The 18,783-nt window shown below is 38.2% G+C and overlaps 1 protein-coding gene across 1 annotated transcript in view; it reads left to right on the top strand.

Annotated features, from left to right (window-relative positions):
* Positions 1–18,783, top strand: part of PLXDC2 (plexin domain containing 2) — a 283,797-nt gene that overhangs the window by 187,042 nt on the left and 77,972 nt on the right. Inside the window, exon 5 of the mRNA XM_059818461.1 lies at positions 18,391–18,513. Coding sequence (XP_059674444.1) covers positions 18,391–18,513 — 123 coding nt within the window. The remainder of the gene's footprint in view (positions 1–18,390; positions 18,514–18,783) is intronic.

Raw genomic sequence — 18,783 nt, 5'->3', positions numbered from 1 at the left:
TCACTGTACTGCTCTTGATCATTTGTGGTGTTGCCTTCCTCATCAGCAGTCACTGAGCTCAGAAAGCTGTGCTCTGGCAACATCAGGAATCACTACAACTTCACTACTTGCTGCTGTAGTGATTGACCTATGTCAGCAGAGTACAGATGAAGCTGGGTCTAACCCCTTATCAGGATCCTGTTTTTCTGAAGTGTCTTATGTAATGTTTGCATGATTAAAAGGGAACAGATAGTACTAGGGTGGGAAGGCAATAGCCAAACACAGGATTGCACTACGCTTTGTACTAGCTATCACGTCTTTACATTTCCAGATGAATCAAATCTCCAGGGGGCCTTTACGTAGACTCAGTTACAAAATCTTGGTTACTGCTAGCTATGACTTGCACTACATACACACGTGGTATAATTAGTAATAGGGGGCACAAGCTGGTTCCTCCTTGCTTCATTTTACCAAACATATTTCTGGTCAGAACAAATTATGAATGGTTTTATGTATTTCTATGTCCTCAGTGAATTTTAAAAAATTGTAACCATCAACTATTGGCCTGATAAGCCAGAGAGTGTGTCCAGGGAAGGTGTAAAATAACTATGTCCAGACAAGTGGATTCCCAGGCTAGGGAAAGAGCTGGGTCGTATTATGCACTGCAATTCTTATAAAAGCCCTTATGGCATGACTGATGCAGAGGCACAAATTCTTTGGTCCATGATGGGACAAGGGAGCTGAGGCTTAGTGTGACTGACATTGGAGGGGAGAATCTCCTGGTCCAGTGGTGTCCCACTGAGTCCTGTGACTTTTGCAGAACAGCCAGGTGTGGAAGAGGCCCTGGCTACTTGGTTAACATCCTCCTTCTGCCTAGTGACTCCTTTCCCATGATAGTCATCATCCTCTGAATCCTCTTTAAGCTACTCTCAAGCCTTTACTCTGAAGTTTTGCCTGATACAGCAAGGCTTCTTCCATGTTTTTTCCCCAGGATGTAAGAATGCTATCTGGAGGTCTGGGATCAGAAAATTTGTCTGCAGAATTTTTGCTTCGACTTATCTCTTGGTAATATCCAGACTTCTCACCACTCTCACAGCTCTGGCTTTTCTGTCAAGAGGCAGAAAACTTTTGTGCCTCTGTGTCTCTTAGGTTGATTGATTGATACAGCTACTCATGGCTTCAGTGTACTACTCAACTCACTTGTCTGCGCAGAGAGCCCAGCTCTCCCCTGCAGCTGTGTCTACTTTTCCCAATCATCTTATGGTCTTCAGTGCATGCATTGTTTATCAACTCTATGATAAGAGCCAAAATGCCTTCTCTCAGAAACTACCACAAAGTGTCCATGCTCTGAAAGCAATTAAAATTCCAAATAACAAGTGACTGAATACACTCTGCAACTGCTACGCAGAGGCAGAAAGCAGATGAAGTGAAATCTGTATGGGTGTTTTAAGGTATCCCAGCAAGCAGTGTTTACAAGAATGCAAATGAACACCAACTTTACAAACCACTTAAGCATTAAACTCCTGCTCAAAGTTGCAGCCAAAGGCCAAAATTGTGGGTTTAGTTTTCCCTGAAGAAGTTAGTTACGTATGCCCAAACCACCCCTCTTTTCTTCCTGTTCCATTCCCATCACATTGAAGCACAAAATAAGAACATTTCTAGGTGCTTCTATCTACATCTGTGTTTAATTCTCATAAATTAGTTTCCCATGCTAATGAAATCATTGCAGTCCCATCAGACCAAAAACATCCAAGAGAGAATTGCTGAATGCTCTGCAATGACCTTGAAGGGGAGCAGTCTGTGGCTTTTAAAATCAGGTAGTCCAGATGTTGCCGGAGAGCATCGTGTCATGTAATGGTGAGGACTGACCATTGCAACTGAGTCCCCAAACCAAAGAGGATGGACACCCAGTTCTGCGAGCAGATTTTCAAAGAATAAATAGTACTGATGTTCAGCTTTGAAAATTTTCTTTGTTGTCTAAGTGCCCCAAACTGTATACTCAAGGTGGATATTTAAAATATTTTCCTGATGCCATGTTCTTAACTTCTTGACAAAGATCATCAAATCCTGTGGTGGAAAAAGACATTATTTCTTTTCCTCTATTAAGAAATAACAGTATATGCACCTTACCAAATGGGATCATGCAATCATCAATTGTAATCAAATAATTATATTCCTCAAAGAAGGAATATTTTAGAATGTACTCAATTAGCTTTTTCTCTCACTTGGTTCACTATTTTGTTTGATCACTGAAATCTGACATATTGGTAAATATGGCTTCAATTTCTGTATATGATTTGACAAAAGTAATCTTTTTTTTAATATTCTCTGGTTTATGCAATAAGTCAATTCTCGCTATCATGATAGCTATGGCTGTAACAGATATATATAACACATATTCCAATATTGCTGTCCACAGGACTAATAAATAGCAATATTACAAATAAAGCTTTTAAAATTCCTTCTGAGACAGCAACGGCGACACCCAGTAGTATGGATTGTGTGGGAAAAATTCTTTTCAGAAACTGATATTGCAAAGTCAAGAGGTAGTTTGCTCAAGAAACATGAGGAACTGCTAGTCTGTTGTAGTATCTACATGACCTTATCCTGCTATTTATTTTTTTTTTTTTTCTCCTCTTAAGCTTTGCTAATACAAGTCTGAAGGAGTAAGTTCCAGGGCGTTGCACCTCCAAGCTGTTGCTTTTTTCCACTCATTATCGCTGAGTGTGCTGCAGTTTGTGCAGCACCACCCTAGTTTTTCGAGCCACTTGGAGGTGGTATTCATGTCTGCCTCCTTGCCTGGCTTACAGTCTTTTCAATCCAGTCCACAGCCCTCTTGCTCAATCTCCAACTGACAGAAATGGTAGCTTATTTTCTGATTGATTGTTTTGTTATTGACCTGGTGTGGCATGCGGAAAAGACAATTCATTTCACCATAGCCATGAATGAGTTGCCATACTGATGGCAACTTGTGAAAGTATCAGCTTTTGGGGTATAAAATTTGGACAAGAGTAAAAGTAATAATGAGTTCCCTAATGAAGCCATGGCAGCCATGCCAGCAGCCAGAAGGATGCCAAGCCATATGTCTATATACTTTCAAGGGAAATAAATAGAACCTGCATTTTTTTGTAGAAGCTGAATAAAGTAAAAAAATTCATAGGTTCTCCATTTTTCATCTGCTGCCATTCATGACCTCCAACAATGAAAACAACTGTGAGTGCAGGTGGTAGCTGAAAGCAGTTTTGTTCCTGCATCTGCCTGTGCATGCTTCCTGAATTTAATCTTTCAGGAACTTCATTTCTTAAAAAAATAACAGAATGTGAACAAGACTATATATTGCCTTATGAGATTTCATGGGAGGCAAGATTTTCTTCTTGCATCTTGATGGCTTAATCCATACTCTCCATTTTGTTATTCATTCAAAAGGAAGTGGGTAAAAGGCTCATGGAAAAATCTGTCACCACTCTTGTATAGCTGTCATCTGATGGGAAGAGCAGCCTATTGTGTCTTCTGCAGCATAGAGGCATTTCCCACCACAGCATGATGAAACAGCCTTATCCTCATTACAGCTAATGTCTGTCTAAGGCTTCATACATTAAGAGTAGTCCTCTAGATTTCCTGCCGTAACTTTTATCTTTTGGATGGGTGATGAGTCGTGGGGCTACAGTTACGCTTCACCAGCTCCTAATGTTGAAAGGAATGAATATGTTTTCTTTGGGCAGAACCTAAATGGCTTTTTTTTGGCAAATACCATCCAGCCGCATGTGATGATTACTTTTAGTAAGTCTAAACATAATTATGTTGTAACGTGCACTTTGGTTTAGGAGGCAGGGATCAGTGTTTATGTACCCTGTAATTACGTGGTATTTACCACAGATATGCTACTGCTGATTGTAACTTACCATATGATTAAATGACCAACATTTATCATCAGAGTGAAGTGTGTGTTGCATGATACGTCCTCCACAAAGTAGAACAATATTATAACTTAAGATCTCAGCCCTTTTTAAATTAATTTTTGGTCTAGTTTAGTCTGAAGGCATTTTCTGTTTGCTTCTTATGACTTCCTCCAATCATCATATTTAAGTTCATTAGGTGATTGTTGGAAGACTTATACAAAATTTTTGCAATCTGAGTCATGCGATCAGAGTTTTTTTCAGATCATGTAGCATGGCATACTGAATTTATGAAGGGTGACCCTTCCAGTCATTTGCAAATGTCTGAAAGACATGAACCATGTGTGTTTTCAGATGTATTATACTGAGGCATAGAAACGCAAACCCAGTTTCCTGCTTCTGTTAGCACACACTCTTTTATGCTTCAAGGCTTTGGGATAGAATTGACTCATTAAAGGCATCTGCCTAGCAGGGCTAATGCTAGTGTACAATAAAGTGTCCAGAGATCCACAGACAGGCTACTCATCACAGCATATACATCCCCCTGGAGACTCTACACTTCAACCTGTTAAAAATGTATTAACAAATAGAGCCATGAGACTTGGCAGAACTACATTTACTAAAGGGGTTTGCAGTGATTGCAAGCAAATCAGCTTCCTACTGTTGACTTTTTATGCCTATGACAAGTGAACTCTGAATAGCACAGCTACATGGCACCAACTGCCCAGGCATGGCCCATTTCCACACTCCAACTGTATGGAACAGATGAGTTATTACAGGTCTGAAGTCTTCAGAGGGAAGGATTAATTCCCTTTTGCTCCTAAACCGCTGTATGCACAACTCCAACACAGGCTGACCCCTGCCAAGGTTCTTTTTCTTTAAGGGGCAACCCACATTTTAGAAACATGATTTGAATTGGAACCAAAGATTTTTCCTTTTTTTCTTTTTGTGACCATAAGAGAAATCATTTCACTCTTCCCTTTAGAGCCCTTATTCACATACACAAACACTATTTTTAAAGTTACAACCATACTGCTATTACTTTTACTGCAATCTTTGTGTTCAAAGTAGAGACTAGTATGCTTCCTAGGGCAGAAATTTGTCATCAGGAGGTTCAAACTGGTATTGGATATTTTTTTCCATTCATTCTTTTTGATCAGATTATTAAAACCCTGGACTTGGTGGAACTGTGATACAGCACAGGCCCTGTCCTAACAGGAAGATACGGAAAAGCTTTTTCTCTGATTAAAAGAATTAATCTGAAGAGAGAGCGTAATTACCCACTTTGACACTACAGATTTTCCTGATGCTTTTATGGAACCTTTGTTAAGGTACTTTCTTAGAGAGAAAATTTCATCTTTCTGGATCTGAGTGAATATCTTCCTGTATTAACTGACACAGGAAGACATTTTGTTCTTCCCGTCCCCATCGTGTATTATTAAGTTGTATATGAATATCCGTATTTCTCATGAAGGTGTTTTGTATTGAAGTTCTGTAAAAATTTAAACATAATAAAGGAACACTTTATCCAGGCAGTATTTGCTTTTATCGAAGGGAAATCGGTCCATTTCCCCACCTTTTTGCCGAAGTTTTGTTTGTGTGCTTTGAAGTACAGATGAATACAGCGCTTTCATGTAATGTAATTTGCTTTAATGTAAACTAATGCAGCAAAAGAGAGGAAACACAAGGGAATTACTGATGATACCAGAGCTAATGTGACTTCATTCCTGAATTCTAAACATTCACACTAATATATTCTAGTTATTCCCCACTTAGATTTTTGCCTGTTCTGCTTGTGTTGCTCCAAGCCAGATGTTTTCATAGATTCACTCCACAACTAAAGAGGGTGGTCCAAAATGATAGTGAGGTAATGGGTGGAGAAAGGAGGCAAAGAAGGGATGAGCCCAAAATTGGTGACTTCAACTTCAGGATACGGTGTGTCTCTTCAAGTTCTGGTTGAGTATTGGTTTCCCTGCTTGCTGTGCATTCGTCTTCAGCTCACCAGCCCCCGCTTCACACCCCCCCTGCCCACACAACCTTTGTCTAGTGCAGTAAGAGTTAGACCAGCAAATAGATCTTGTTTGAAAATATTTGTTTTGGGTTGGGTTGGGTTTTATTTATTTGTGACCCAGGGTAGATATTCCTCATCCAAAGTATTACCCCCCAGTAGTTCATGAAGGGGGGAAATAAATTGTCCAGTAAGGGCTGATGAGTGGTGTATCCAGTCCTGGTCATCAGGGGGAAGTCACGGAAAGGGGCAGAGCCGTCTGCTTTTCCATTACAATGGCTGCATTAGAGAAGTCCACTGGGGGAGCATGCAGAGTTGAACTAGAGACCTGGGTAATATGCTTATGTACGACCAACCTTTAACTGAGAAACGTGTGTGAACGAGAACCTCTTTCTCAAAAGACACACATGACCTTGCTCCCCTGAAGCCCAGGGGAGTTGCGCATGAACATACACCAGCTTCTATCTTGTTGTTTTGAGCTGTATGTTCACTGCTGACTAGTCCTGCTTGAGGCAAACCCATAAGGCCTCCCCTCTGAACTCTTGTGTCCAGCACGGACAAATGCGGTGGGCAAATAAGGAACTGGAGATCACTTAGCTATGGCAGGATGTTGGCAGTAGAACAACACAGAGCTAAATGCCCTTCTGAAAAACTTCCTGCTAGCATAAAAAACTTCTTCATGCCATGCTATAGCAGCGTTATTTTTCATGTATATAGGTGAAATGTAATTTAATGGCTTCTCTGAAACTTCTCTAATGATGCGTGCTAGCCTCTGCAGTCTTCCCTGACATGCTCTTGGATGTTGTTTACATGGATAGGTGTGAATATTACATACATAGGATTAGCTTTAGTAGTTTAGGAAGGATTAATAGAAGTAATACAATAGCATTGCATAATGGGTGTGGAATTAATCTGATACCTAATAATCCCAAAGTTATATTTCTATTAACACTGATTTATTACAGTAGAAATGAGACATTCAGCAAAGTTTCTTTCTGTTATGTAAAAATTTTAAGCAGACTTTTTAGAATTGAAAAAATAATCTTTTCCTCTTCTGCAACATTGTTTTCTTTTTGTTGAATGACAACCCAGTTTGATAGCATTCAGCATTTTTCTAAATTCTATTATTCTTTTCCTTACTGAATTTTTTGAAACTTTGGAGAATAATGATTTCATCATGACCTGAAAGTCTTTCATTTTTCATGACATTCACATGATTCACATTTCATGTGATTTATCCAGGTGAGAACTAGCTTTAAAAGTTAGAAGAAAGAGGACAATAAACAGGGCAAGCAGAAAAGCTTACGATAGTTATTTTTATTAGACTCTGTGGCAATATAGGAGGAGAGAGACACAGCAGCAAAAGAAAAAAAAAATCTGTATTGATATTACATCAGTTTGATTCAAAGATGAACCATTTTTTATTTAATGTTTCCAAGCATTAAAACACCATTTTCCTCAGTTCCATCCAAACTTTTTTATTGATGACCAGAGCTGTTCAGGCATGAGGATATTTTACCCAACCAGTGGAAGAGACACTTATATCGGATATTGACTGCAAAATTAGATTTCCCCCCAACAGCTCTATTCAAGCCTCATCCTAGGATTTAGCAGCGCCAAGGTTACTGCAATGACACAGCTGCTGAGATACTCGGCCCAAGCGAGATAATCCTCCCGCCAACCTCTTTTCTCTGGTTCCGGCCTGTCTAGGAACCATGCTGGTCTTTGTTTGGCTGGAGCTGAGAGGCACTTGGGAGCTATCACATGGCGGTATCTCACTGAGTAGATACTGTATTTCATGCCCCTATCCAAGAATTTTCTCTGGGGAAGTATGTGTCTGATCAGACAGGAACTGATACAAGTCATTAGACTCTAAATAACCTCTGGGTTTGTTTCTCCTGAACTTGAGAGCATTCACAATTTAGAGTTATTAAAAGTTACAATTGAATTTGCAAGTTGTTCGCAGTCCATCACTGTGTCCTTACTTAAAAGTGCTTCTCTTGCTCCTGTACTCTTCCTAGTGATATGTAACAACCTCCTGACAAGGTATGTCTTGTGGCATGTCAGAAGAAAAACCTCTACTGGAAGAGTTTCATGATACATAATCCCCTAAATCCCTTTGTGGAATTGAATAGGATATTCATCAGAATGGGTTACATTCCACCAGATCATATACTTTTCACAATAGCCATGAGTAGCGGGGAAACTACAGCGAGCTGGGAAACTTATTGGCATTTACTCAATGACATACATTACACGTTCTCAATTTTTCCAGATAATGCTTTCAGTATTAACAAAGCACTGAGAAAAATAATGGTGAAAAAATAATCTTCTGGCTTTTAAATATCTACACAAGATAACACAGAAGTACAGCCAAGAGTATGAGGATTCTGGCTAGCTTTTCTTTTTTCTCTCATGCACAGATACACAAGAAGTCCTTGTAAGGTTATGCAGTTAAGAAACAGTTATACTTATGCCTTCTGGGGTTTAGCTTTCAGATATCCCACTTTTCAGGCCAAAAGAAGAAATGGGTTGGTGCATTCAATCTAGTCAAGCAAAAGCAAAGCCAAAAAATATGTATAATCTGTCTCTAATTCATTTTCCCTAGAAGGCTGAAAAAAATTATAAAATAGCATGAGACATTTGTTCATTTTTACACTGATCTTGAAAGCCCATTAAGGTATTTAACTTTCATGGATTGTCTGAGGGATCTGCAGTTGCTGTTATCCTTTTGTTTAATTACACTGTAATCTTCACGCAGTTACAGTGATGATAACATTCTTCCACAGACATAACAATAAATTAGCCATCTGGGGATAAATGACATTACTTAAAGCTTACTTCAATGAAGTATCAAATAATAATATAGCTATATAGGACAATGTTTGAAAGTAAATGACATTATCTATTTCTATAATTCAGCATTCCAATATATTTTAGGGGCTTAATAGCATAACATATTCTTGAGTTTGCTTCATCATTAAATAGTTGGTGGAGAAATATCAGGAAAAGCACAGGGAAAACACATTTTAACATAGTTGAAATATATACAGTGCAGATTTTTGTGGGCTATGCATTATACACCTATGCAATATTTGTACACTTCACCAAATAAATGTGAGCAACAATATTCCTGATATGTTTTATTTCCCCAGTGACACATCTTGCCATTTTTCCATTGAATACAAAACTGCCTTTTGAGTCCTTTTGTATTTTAATTCCAGAAACGAGAAAAGATTCATCAGGTTTTTACTGTTACTGCTGAAGAGAAAAAAAAGAACATAAGATGAAAATAAATGGTATGTCAGAAACAGCAAAATGGAGAACAAGAAACATCCTGAAAATAAAATGCAACTCAAAATTTTGAAGCTGTTCTCAGCAGCTCCAATTAAACTAATTACAAAAAAATAGCATCCTACTGGGCTTTCAACCAAGGAGAAAACTTGCACCTCTGACCTTTCCCAATTGAGGTATCAGATATGATCATAAATTGATGAAAAATATTTTGAAAATATACTTTGAAATGGAAAAAACATGTGACAACTTTACAGACAGGGAGGGAATTTTACCAGTTGATAAAGCTCAAATACCTTTTTACTGGTTAGGGAGCAGGTCTGCTGATTCATAATTTCTATGGTGTTGGTTATAATTGTACCAAGGTAAATTAAACAGAAGAGTGAAATTAAACTGATGTAATACTATTTGAAGAACATGTTTATACAGTGTCGGTCCAAACAAATGTCTTCTAACCTAAGGAGAAGGTGCATCTGAGTAGTAATGTTTTCTCACCTGGAGAAGAGTAGCTGCAACAAAAGGGCTGAATCTTTCCCTACCACTTAGAACAATTATATTTATTAAAAAGAAAGAGATGAGCAGGAAGAGGTGTTAATATGTGTGGAAGAGTCTTTTGTAGGAGGAGTCTAGTTTCTATAGTCTCATTTACATGTGGCACAAAACATAATTTATTCTCTTGTTTGAACAGAGCAGAGGTTTTTTCAAATGAGTTGTTTTGTGTGCTGCAATTGAAATGAGTTTTCTTGAATGACTACTGAATAAAAGGATGTCAGGATTTTGTTAGGTGCTAATTTTTAATAAAGCTTTGTTTACAAAAATCTTTTAGAAATGAATGACTGCATGAGAACAAGTTGCTTAAAAGGTGGTGTTTTCCAGTGGTAGAAAAATTTGGAATTCTCTCACACTTTGAAAACACAGATGCATATCTTCTTGAGTTATGCTCATGTTCTCTATCTTATATTGAACTCAGCTGATGGTTGTATGTGCCTAAGTAACAATACACCTAAAATTTTCTGGCATTCTTACTGGGGAAAGCTTGGTTGTTTGTGCTGAAGGCAGATGAGGCCATAGCTTTCACAAATGACAGCTGTGTTCTCTACCATCTTACTACAGAAAAAGTGTGTTAAGGAATATCTGTTCACATAGTGAAAGATTTTAATGGTTTGATTTTTGTTTCGGGTTTTTTTTTTGTAGGTACATATTAGCATGTGGCTGTTAATTAAAAGAGATCTTAGATGTTTGTGGACTGGGCCTACTGAGCTGGGCTCACTGATAGGTCTGGACCAAGGTATTGGAGTGATTTGAGCAAAGGAGCGTATGAGACAGAGCGCACGCAGCATGAGGTGGCCCTGAGGGCAGAGGCTGCAGTTCCCTTCCTGCCTTTGGCAAAACTGTTACTATACTCCAGTAATTTTACAGAGGGTGCAGATATGTTTCACCAGCTCTTATTTCACTTCCTAGCTATAAATAGCAACAAACTATACTCTGATTTCCCTGTTTAATTTATTTGCAGCTTTCTATTTACAAATGGGAATAGCCAGAAATTGCTGAAATGGTCTTTAAGGCTAATCTCATGCAGATATGATGAGATGTTGCTGGGTAGAATTAAATGCAATAATATTTGTCTCAGAATGTGCTAAGTCTCAGAATTATTTTAATTTTTGAGATTACTATTAGAACCTCAGTCTTACAGGATGTCCTACTTCTCAGTCCTTATCTCTGGTCTATTTTTCCTACTATCCTAGCAAACAGTGATTTAACAAGAGAAGTGAATGCACCTTTTTGCATTACCAATGATCATAGTCAGATAATTGGAGAATTCAGAGGACGAATTTTTGATCCACTTTCCAAATTTTTTCTTTGGCAAGGCAGTATTTCTCACAGCTGTAGACATCAAGATGGCATATAAATCAATTTTAGGATGTGAGGGGTTTTTACCCCCCGTTAAGTTGTGAGCAACTTATCTTTGTCTTGGTCAGTGATACTGAACTCTGCTTGACAGAAACCAGGCATTAAACACTTATTTGGCCCCACAGCTGGTGATGGTGGGTTTTTAAACAAGCCCAAGGTAAGTATCTTATCATTTCTCTCCTACTATCTTCTTCATCAGTGACAGGGAAGTAGATCCTCAGATGAGGTAGATAACATATCCCTGTTTATGTCAGTCTTTCAACAATATATAGATGCTAGGTTGGGGGTAAAGTTGTGAAAATTGTGGTAAATCTTAATCTGTGCAGTGCTGTACTTGTGATGACTGTAATTTCCATCGAAAATGGGCAATGCACTGGGTCTAAGATGGTAAAGATGGAGTAGAAGCACTGCTACCTGTTGAGGGAGCTTTGTGGTCATATGAGATACCACCAAATGCCTCTCAGAAGGCTTTGATTATGCTGAGACCAAAAGAGAAGCAGACAGAGAACCAGGAAGCTCCTGCGAGTTCCTCTGCAGTTTTCTCTCTGGGCTGCACAAACAGTTTTCAGAGTGTTTTGGAGGAAAATGAGCTGCAGAAGCCATGTACTCTCATCCTGCTTAAGTAAGAAAATGAACAGGGAGAAATGAAAGAAATTATTCCTCTATGCAACAAGACATTTTGGGGTGTGTGTGAGAGTGTGTGGTCACATGTCTACAAAGCTTGTTGCATATGTGAATATACAAGCTGAAATCAAGACTTTCCCTTGGGTGATCTGGGTTGGAATCTACCCTCTTAGGGAAACCACTTTCCTCTGGTTCCATTTTTCGGAAGCTGCTCTGCTATTTCCCCTCTAGTTTATATGCTGCAAGGGCGCTCGAGTAAACCCACACTGAACTGTGCACTCGAATGGCAGCTCTGCCTTTGCCCAGTGACAGTCTCTCTCATGCAAAACCTTTCATTGTTCAGCCACTGCTGGCAGGCAGTTCCTTTTCCAGCTAAGTAACCACAGTTTGTTGTATTACTAAGGGTTTAACATATGGTTTTACTTAACATTAGCTGCCTGACAAGAAAATGAACCTTTTTTTTTCCCAAAGCAGTCTTATTTCTTTCTACATTTAATATTTTGTGTGAGATGGTTAGATTTATTCTTTGTTTTGAGCTCTAGGTTCTTGCACTACTTGTTTGTCTTTTTTTAAATGCATACTTTTTCATTTGGTCTTAAATTCCAAGTATCATCTTTTCACTTTTGTGATCTGTCTCAAGAAAAATGTATGTCATGTGTCTTTTGCTTCCTTATGAGTGAACATCTTCAGGCACATTGTATGGCAGCAAAAGCCTTTCCTGGGGACTCCCTGACACACTTTGGATAATGTCAACCGATGTGGAAGGGGAGCAGTTAGTTACCTTTAAACCACATCAGGCTTTGTAGATCATAAAAGCAATACTGGTGTCTGTACCTGAAACATGAATACTGCTGTACAAAAGATACATGAGCCAACCTGTACCATGATGGCAAAAACACCTGATAAGTAGAACTGGTTTATGGACCGTTGGTGGAACTTACCTGCCATTCAGTCAAGCTCTCAAATTCTTCAGAACTATGAAAAGAAGGGAAAGATAATTACAGATTTTTTTGAAGCCTGTGTCAAACTGCTTATTGGCAGCTATACAAAGTGGTTTTGAGAATTCCTATTCTTGTCAAATGCATTGTTTGGTATTTCAGGTTGAAATAAGTATTGTTTCAGGTGTTTATTTCCAATAAAGATCGTTTTGGAGAATAAGTAAAATTTTATATGCTTTTTATGAAAGAAATGTCATGGCTATTGGAAGGAGTAATTCCACATCAACTTATTTCATTGCTGTTATTTAGCACCATTAATTTTTTTTTTATTTTTCAGCAGAGACAATGGTTCTTTTTCTCTAGATCATCTTCTTTTTGCCAGAACAATTTTTCCTTTTTAGAAGACAAAAGGTATTATACAGTGGGAGCAACCTGACCTAGGCAAGAGCTAGCAATTGCTGAGGGTAAGACTGGTATATTAAGTGCCCTGTTTCAGCTGCAACTTTCCACCTATCTTCTACTAGAAAATCAGTAATCTGAAAATAAAAAAACCTTCTTAACAAGATACTAGAAATTTCAGTCATTCAGGTAAATAATGTTATTTTTGCATATTAGGTAAAGTAGTTGATATATAAAATAAAACGTGAAATGGGTAATATATAAAACAAGTAAAATATTAGGTTAAGTCTTAGGTTGTGTTAGGGGTCTGGGGCAAGGTTTTGGTAGTGGAGTGGCTGCCTCTATAGAAGGAGGTGAGGGGCTGCCCTGTGTCAGACAGAGATGGATTTAGCCGGCTCCAGTGGACCCACTGCAGGACACAGCCGAACCCACCAGCCAAGCTGGTGGCACCTCTGGGAAAACATATTTAAGAAAGGGTAAAAAATGTTGCACAGCAGTGTCAAGAGTGAGGGAAAAAGCGTGAGAAACAGCTCTGTGAACACCAAGGAGAGAGAAGAAGGGAGAAGAGGTCATCCAGGCACTGAAGCATCTGTGGAGGAGACCAGGCTGGAGCAGGTATTTCCCTGCAGCCAGTGAAAGAGCCCACTCTGAAGCAGATATCCACGCTGCAACCTGTGGAGGACCCCACACTGGAAATGTGGAAACGTCCTGAAGGAACCATGGCCCATGGAGGACCCATGCTGGAGCAGGTTTATCCTGAAGGACTGCAGCCTGTGGGAAGGACCTACACTGGAGCAGGGAAAAATGTGAGGAGGAAGAAGCAACAGAGATGAACTGTTATGAACTGACTGCAACCCACATTCCCCATCCCCCTGCACTGCTCAATGGGGAGGAGGAGGTAGAGGGGTCAGGAATGAAGGAACGATGTTGAGCCTGGGAAAAAGGGAGGGGTGGGTGGAAGGTGTTAGTTTAATTTGTCTTTGTTTGTCACTATCCAGACCTATTTCATCTGGCAATGAATTAAATTCATTTTCCCCAAGTCAATTCTGTTTTGCCCATGGCAGTAATTGGCAAGCGTTCTCCCTGTCTGTATCTGGACCCACAAGTTTTTTTATCCTATTTTGTCCCTCTGTCCTGTTGAGGAAGGGGAGTGAGAAAGCAGCTGATTGGGCATGTGGTAGCTGGCAAAGGTCAATCCACCACATAGGTAAAGGCTGAACTGTCATAATAGCTTGGAAGAAGTACTGAGGATCTAAAATATAGATTCTCAAATTGGAGCCTACTCATCACAAGCACATAGAAGTATAATTCATTTATACCCTGTATCCAGTATGATGCTTTTAAGATATGACCAGTTATTTTAGATATTTAAAAATAAATCACCCATGAAATTAAAATCTAAAGTGGGTTTTGTTCTAATTCAGCTAAATCCTTAAGTGCGAAAACAGTTTATCATAATGTCACATATATAAAATCAGGCTCAGGTTTATGTAACATGTTCATGCAGGGTCTTAGAAGGGAGAAGATAGTTATCAACCTAGATGTTTCATTTTTGTGTTGCCTGCATATCCCATATCCTATCATATCTTTATAGACGCAAAATAGCAGCTTCAAAGGACTCATTGCCTGTGCTACTTTGAACCTGTATTATGTTATTCCACACACTTGGCAAACATTGTTGAAAAACTTTCCAAATGGTACTGAAGTTGTGCACAGCTAGGACTAGAAAAAAGAAACCAGAGAAAGCTTATGTGCAGAATGTTGTAAACTTATGTGTTAAAACTTATATGTAAATCTAATACGTTAAAATGCAACAGGTATGGAGCATATTTTGAAATGGATAATTTCAGATGTAAAATGTGTTTTTAAGTCAACTCAGGGTCCTGCATCAAGTGGAAGTGTGTTTTCATATTTCAGTGGTTATATATATAGTTTTCCCCTCTGTGTGAGTGTGCTTTTGTACACTATAAGGACTAGGCATACACCCTCCTTGATTTACAAGAGGCTTTAGTATTAGTTCATCCTTAATTTTACTTAGATTTATATACACATATAAAACAAAAATGCTGAGCACTCTTTCCTATTTGTCTTCTTTCCAGTATTTAGGAGCATATTAGGCTTCTAGGTATAGTACTTGTGGAGAGTTTTGGAAAAGAGCTGTACCAACCCCTCCCACAAAGGAGAGATTAAGTGGTTCAGGAAACTGCAGCTCTGAAAAATTCTTCCTTGACTAAATGAATCAACCATGGGCATTTACCACTGTCAGAAAATTAGGTCACAGATAGTATAAGCCAATTTTCTGTGGAAGTCCATTCAGGAATAAGTTAATTTTACATTTGCTGTTTTCTTTAAGTTACAGTGGCAATGATAAAATGTCCATGCTCAACAGTGGCTTCAGCCTTTGAATCTCTGGGATATTTGAAATGACTTTGTGATTCTTTTCAAGTTGTTCCAACGCATGACTGGAGTTCTCATTAGAATGATCTTCATGCAAGGCCTGCCTGCTTCCTAGCTATCATCCACCTCCTGCTTTCCATTTTTGTCTGAAGTAAAGCTGCATCCGGCAAACACTTGGAAATACGCTCTGTGGTTACTAATTACCTGGGCTGATTTACTTAGTTATGTGTTCCAGCACAATTAAGCCCTTTCTTTTCCTATTGTATCTGCCTCATTATGAGTTATAATGGTGACATTTATACTGTAACTGGGATGAAAGCATGAAAGGCAAACTGTGTGTAAAGATAGGACCATTGTGCAAGGGATGCATAAGTACTGAAGTATTAGGGCTAATTGTAACATGTGAATATGGATTCAAAGGTTTTGTTTATATTGTCTTTGAAATATTTTTGGGGAATGGTTTCAAGGTTATAGACCTACCCAAGATTTTGTTAAAATCTGCGTGCACATGACCATAGGGGTAATAAGTGGCACAAATATTCTATGAAATTATATGTATTTAAAATGTCTAAGTAAGCATGAGGGAATACTTCTCAAGGGAATGATATTTTAGAAGCAGACAGCAATAAATAGGAAATAATGAAAATGCATTTCAGGGACTATACTTTGGCAGGACTGTTGGCTATCCTAAAATGATGAGTAATAGACTAAAATTATAGCCACAATTGTATATTTCAGAAGTTCAGGTTTATACATGACTTGTAAATATGTGTGGGCAGATTTATTTTTTTTAATTGGTGTTTCTCTCTCCCTATCAATTAGCAAAAGAGAAAAGCAGTATTTAGATATTTAACTGAAAGAATCCCCCCCCCCCCAAAAAAAAAAAAAAAAACAGTTATAGTTTAGTCCTAAGAATTAATTTAGTAGTTAGGAGGTTTCCACATATTAAAATACTGTATTGTTTGAATACATAGTGTGTTTTAAATGAAGCAAAAGCAGCTAGGTTCCTAGCTCACCCCTTTGTCAATGCCAAATATTTCCAGCTCAATCTTTTGTTGTGTTTTCTCTGCATCTGGCTTTTTCTTAGGTCTCCTATCACCTCCACTTGAGTTGACTTCATGGTACTTGATCGTAACTGCTAAAAGACATGCAGGAAAATTATTCCAAAAAAACACCTTTTTTGTTTGATTTTTTACAGCTTCTTAAGACTTCTAGAACTGTTCCATGAACAGTTAGCAAGCATTTACCAACATGTTTCAGGAGAGGACAGGAGTAGAAGGATGCCTAAAGCACTCCAGAAATGGTCTCAGAGTTTTCCTGTATCATATCAAATAAGCCTTTTAAATCTGTCTCATCTCATAGTGGTTAGGATGGAGATGCTATTGTTAAGAAAGTGAGGTTGCACACTAGTTGTTTTTTAATATGATATATTAAGTGGTGTTGGCTGGAAAATGGTATTCTACCTTGAGGGTAATACCAGTTGCTCAGGTTTTTGTTTAGTTATGGAATTTCACAATCGTGTTTTAGGGTGAGATTTATGTGCTCCTTCATCATGTGTTGTATTGCAATGATACTAATGAGAAGAAAGGACCTCTTGGGCTTGACAATAAAAGGGGTTGTGGAGGAAGAGACACTCTCAATATGACTGAAGAAGGAAAAGAAAACACAAACCAGCATAAATACTGTTGCAGTGGATGCTATCATTTGCCAGTAAAGAATTGAATTTCTGCGAGACATCTTCCAAATAGAATTTTTTCTGTTAGAAAAATTTCAGTCAGCTCTAATATTCTTGTTGTTATTGGGGTGTTTGCTGTTGGAATATACTTCGTAAACTCAATAGAAAGAGAAAAAGCAAACACTTCAGCATAAGGTGCCATCTGGTAAACACTTTAAGAGGAGAGGTACTATACAAACCTTAGTTTTGAAGATCTACCTGTAGCTCCAATGAACTTAAAGTTTGTTAGTTTTGACCAGCAACGCAAAAGCTAAAATAAAACTTAAGAAAAGACTCACTCTAGGGTGATGCAAGTTTTTAAGTCAGGCTTTAGGTTGGGACATCTAAAGAAATTAGTCCCATTAGTCAGTTAAAGTGGAGTTGGCAAACCTAAACAAAACAGGTTTATTTGTAGACCATTTATTGTTTAAAATGGCAGGGGTTTCCTGCCATTAAAATACACAAAGTTTTGCTTTGAAGAAAAATGCAGCAATACTGTATTCACTGTAGATGACTGTTCTTCCTTGAAGGAAGAACTCCAGTTCCAAACCAGTAAGAGGTCTTGGGTGAGGACTTCTGACAGAAGAAGGCCACTATTGATCTGAGGACTATTGTAGATTCAGGGATGAATAGTGAGACCTGACACTGCAGAGAATGTAGCAGAAATGCTGCTTGGCTTATAATAATGAAAAAATCCTATCTGTTCCACTCTTCATCTGACTTTTTTTTTTTTTAAAGTTTGTCACCTCTTCTTGTCTGAAATAGTCTCTTACTCTGTCTCTCTAGAAACAGGAAAAAGGGTTAGACTAACCTTTGAAGAGGTAAGAGTTTGCAAAAGCAAAACAAATTGCAGATTTTTGGAAGGGATAGAAAGCACTATGAAATATGCATGGTGGTAAATGACTCATTTTGATAATACCACATAGCTGCATTTTGTCCATAACCGGAGTTTTTCTTCCTTGAGTTTGCTGTTTTTATTTCTGTATGAAATGAAAACTTGCTTCTTGAAATAATTGTTACATTGTTCATCTTGGATCTTGTTCTTCTGGCAGCCATCACAGACATTTTCCTGAAAATTTAGCTCTTACTTAATTCACTATAAAATTGGTGGTGGGATTAATTTCTCTCAGATTACCCTTTAATGCTCTGGCAATGCCTAGTTCAACCTGCCATTCTATTAAATCTTTTCAGAAGTTACTGAAATGGTCTCAATTTTTTTTTTTATTGTAGGTTTCATATATACTGGAGAAGTTGTGCATCGAATGCTAACAGCTACACAATATATTGCACCCTTAATGGCAAATTTTGACCCCAGTGTGTCAAGAAATTCAACAGTCAGATACTTTGATAATGGTATGTAGTAGTCCTTCATAAATGAATGTGTCTGTGTCCCTTGGCTCTTCGTATTTTCCTAAATGACTATTTTTGAAGGAAAAATTGAAGATTTTTTAAATGTTTTTTGTTCTTTTTTTTAACTCACGGGCTGCATAAAGCATGCGGCTAGATATCCGTAAACAGTTCTTAATTTAGAACACGGTTAAAGAGTCGTGAATGCTTTTTCCTAATTGGACAGATATCTTCTGGATGCTAATGTACATAAACTCAAACTAGCAATATATTTTT

This window comes from Gavia stellata, chromosome 6 (assembly GCF_030936135.1).
Source record: "Gavia stellata isolate bGavSte3 chromosome 6, bGavSte3.hap2, whole genome shotgun sequence".
NCBI lineage: Eukaryota > Metazoa > Chordata > Aves > Gaviiformes > Gaviidae > Gavia > Gavia stellata.
Note: the sequence above shows the minus strand (reverse complement) of the source record. Positions and strands in the feature narration are given on the sequence as shown.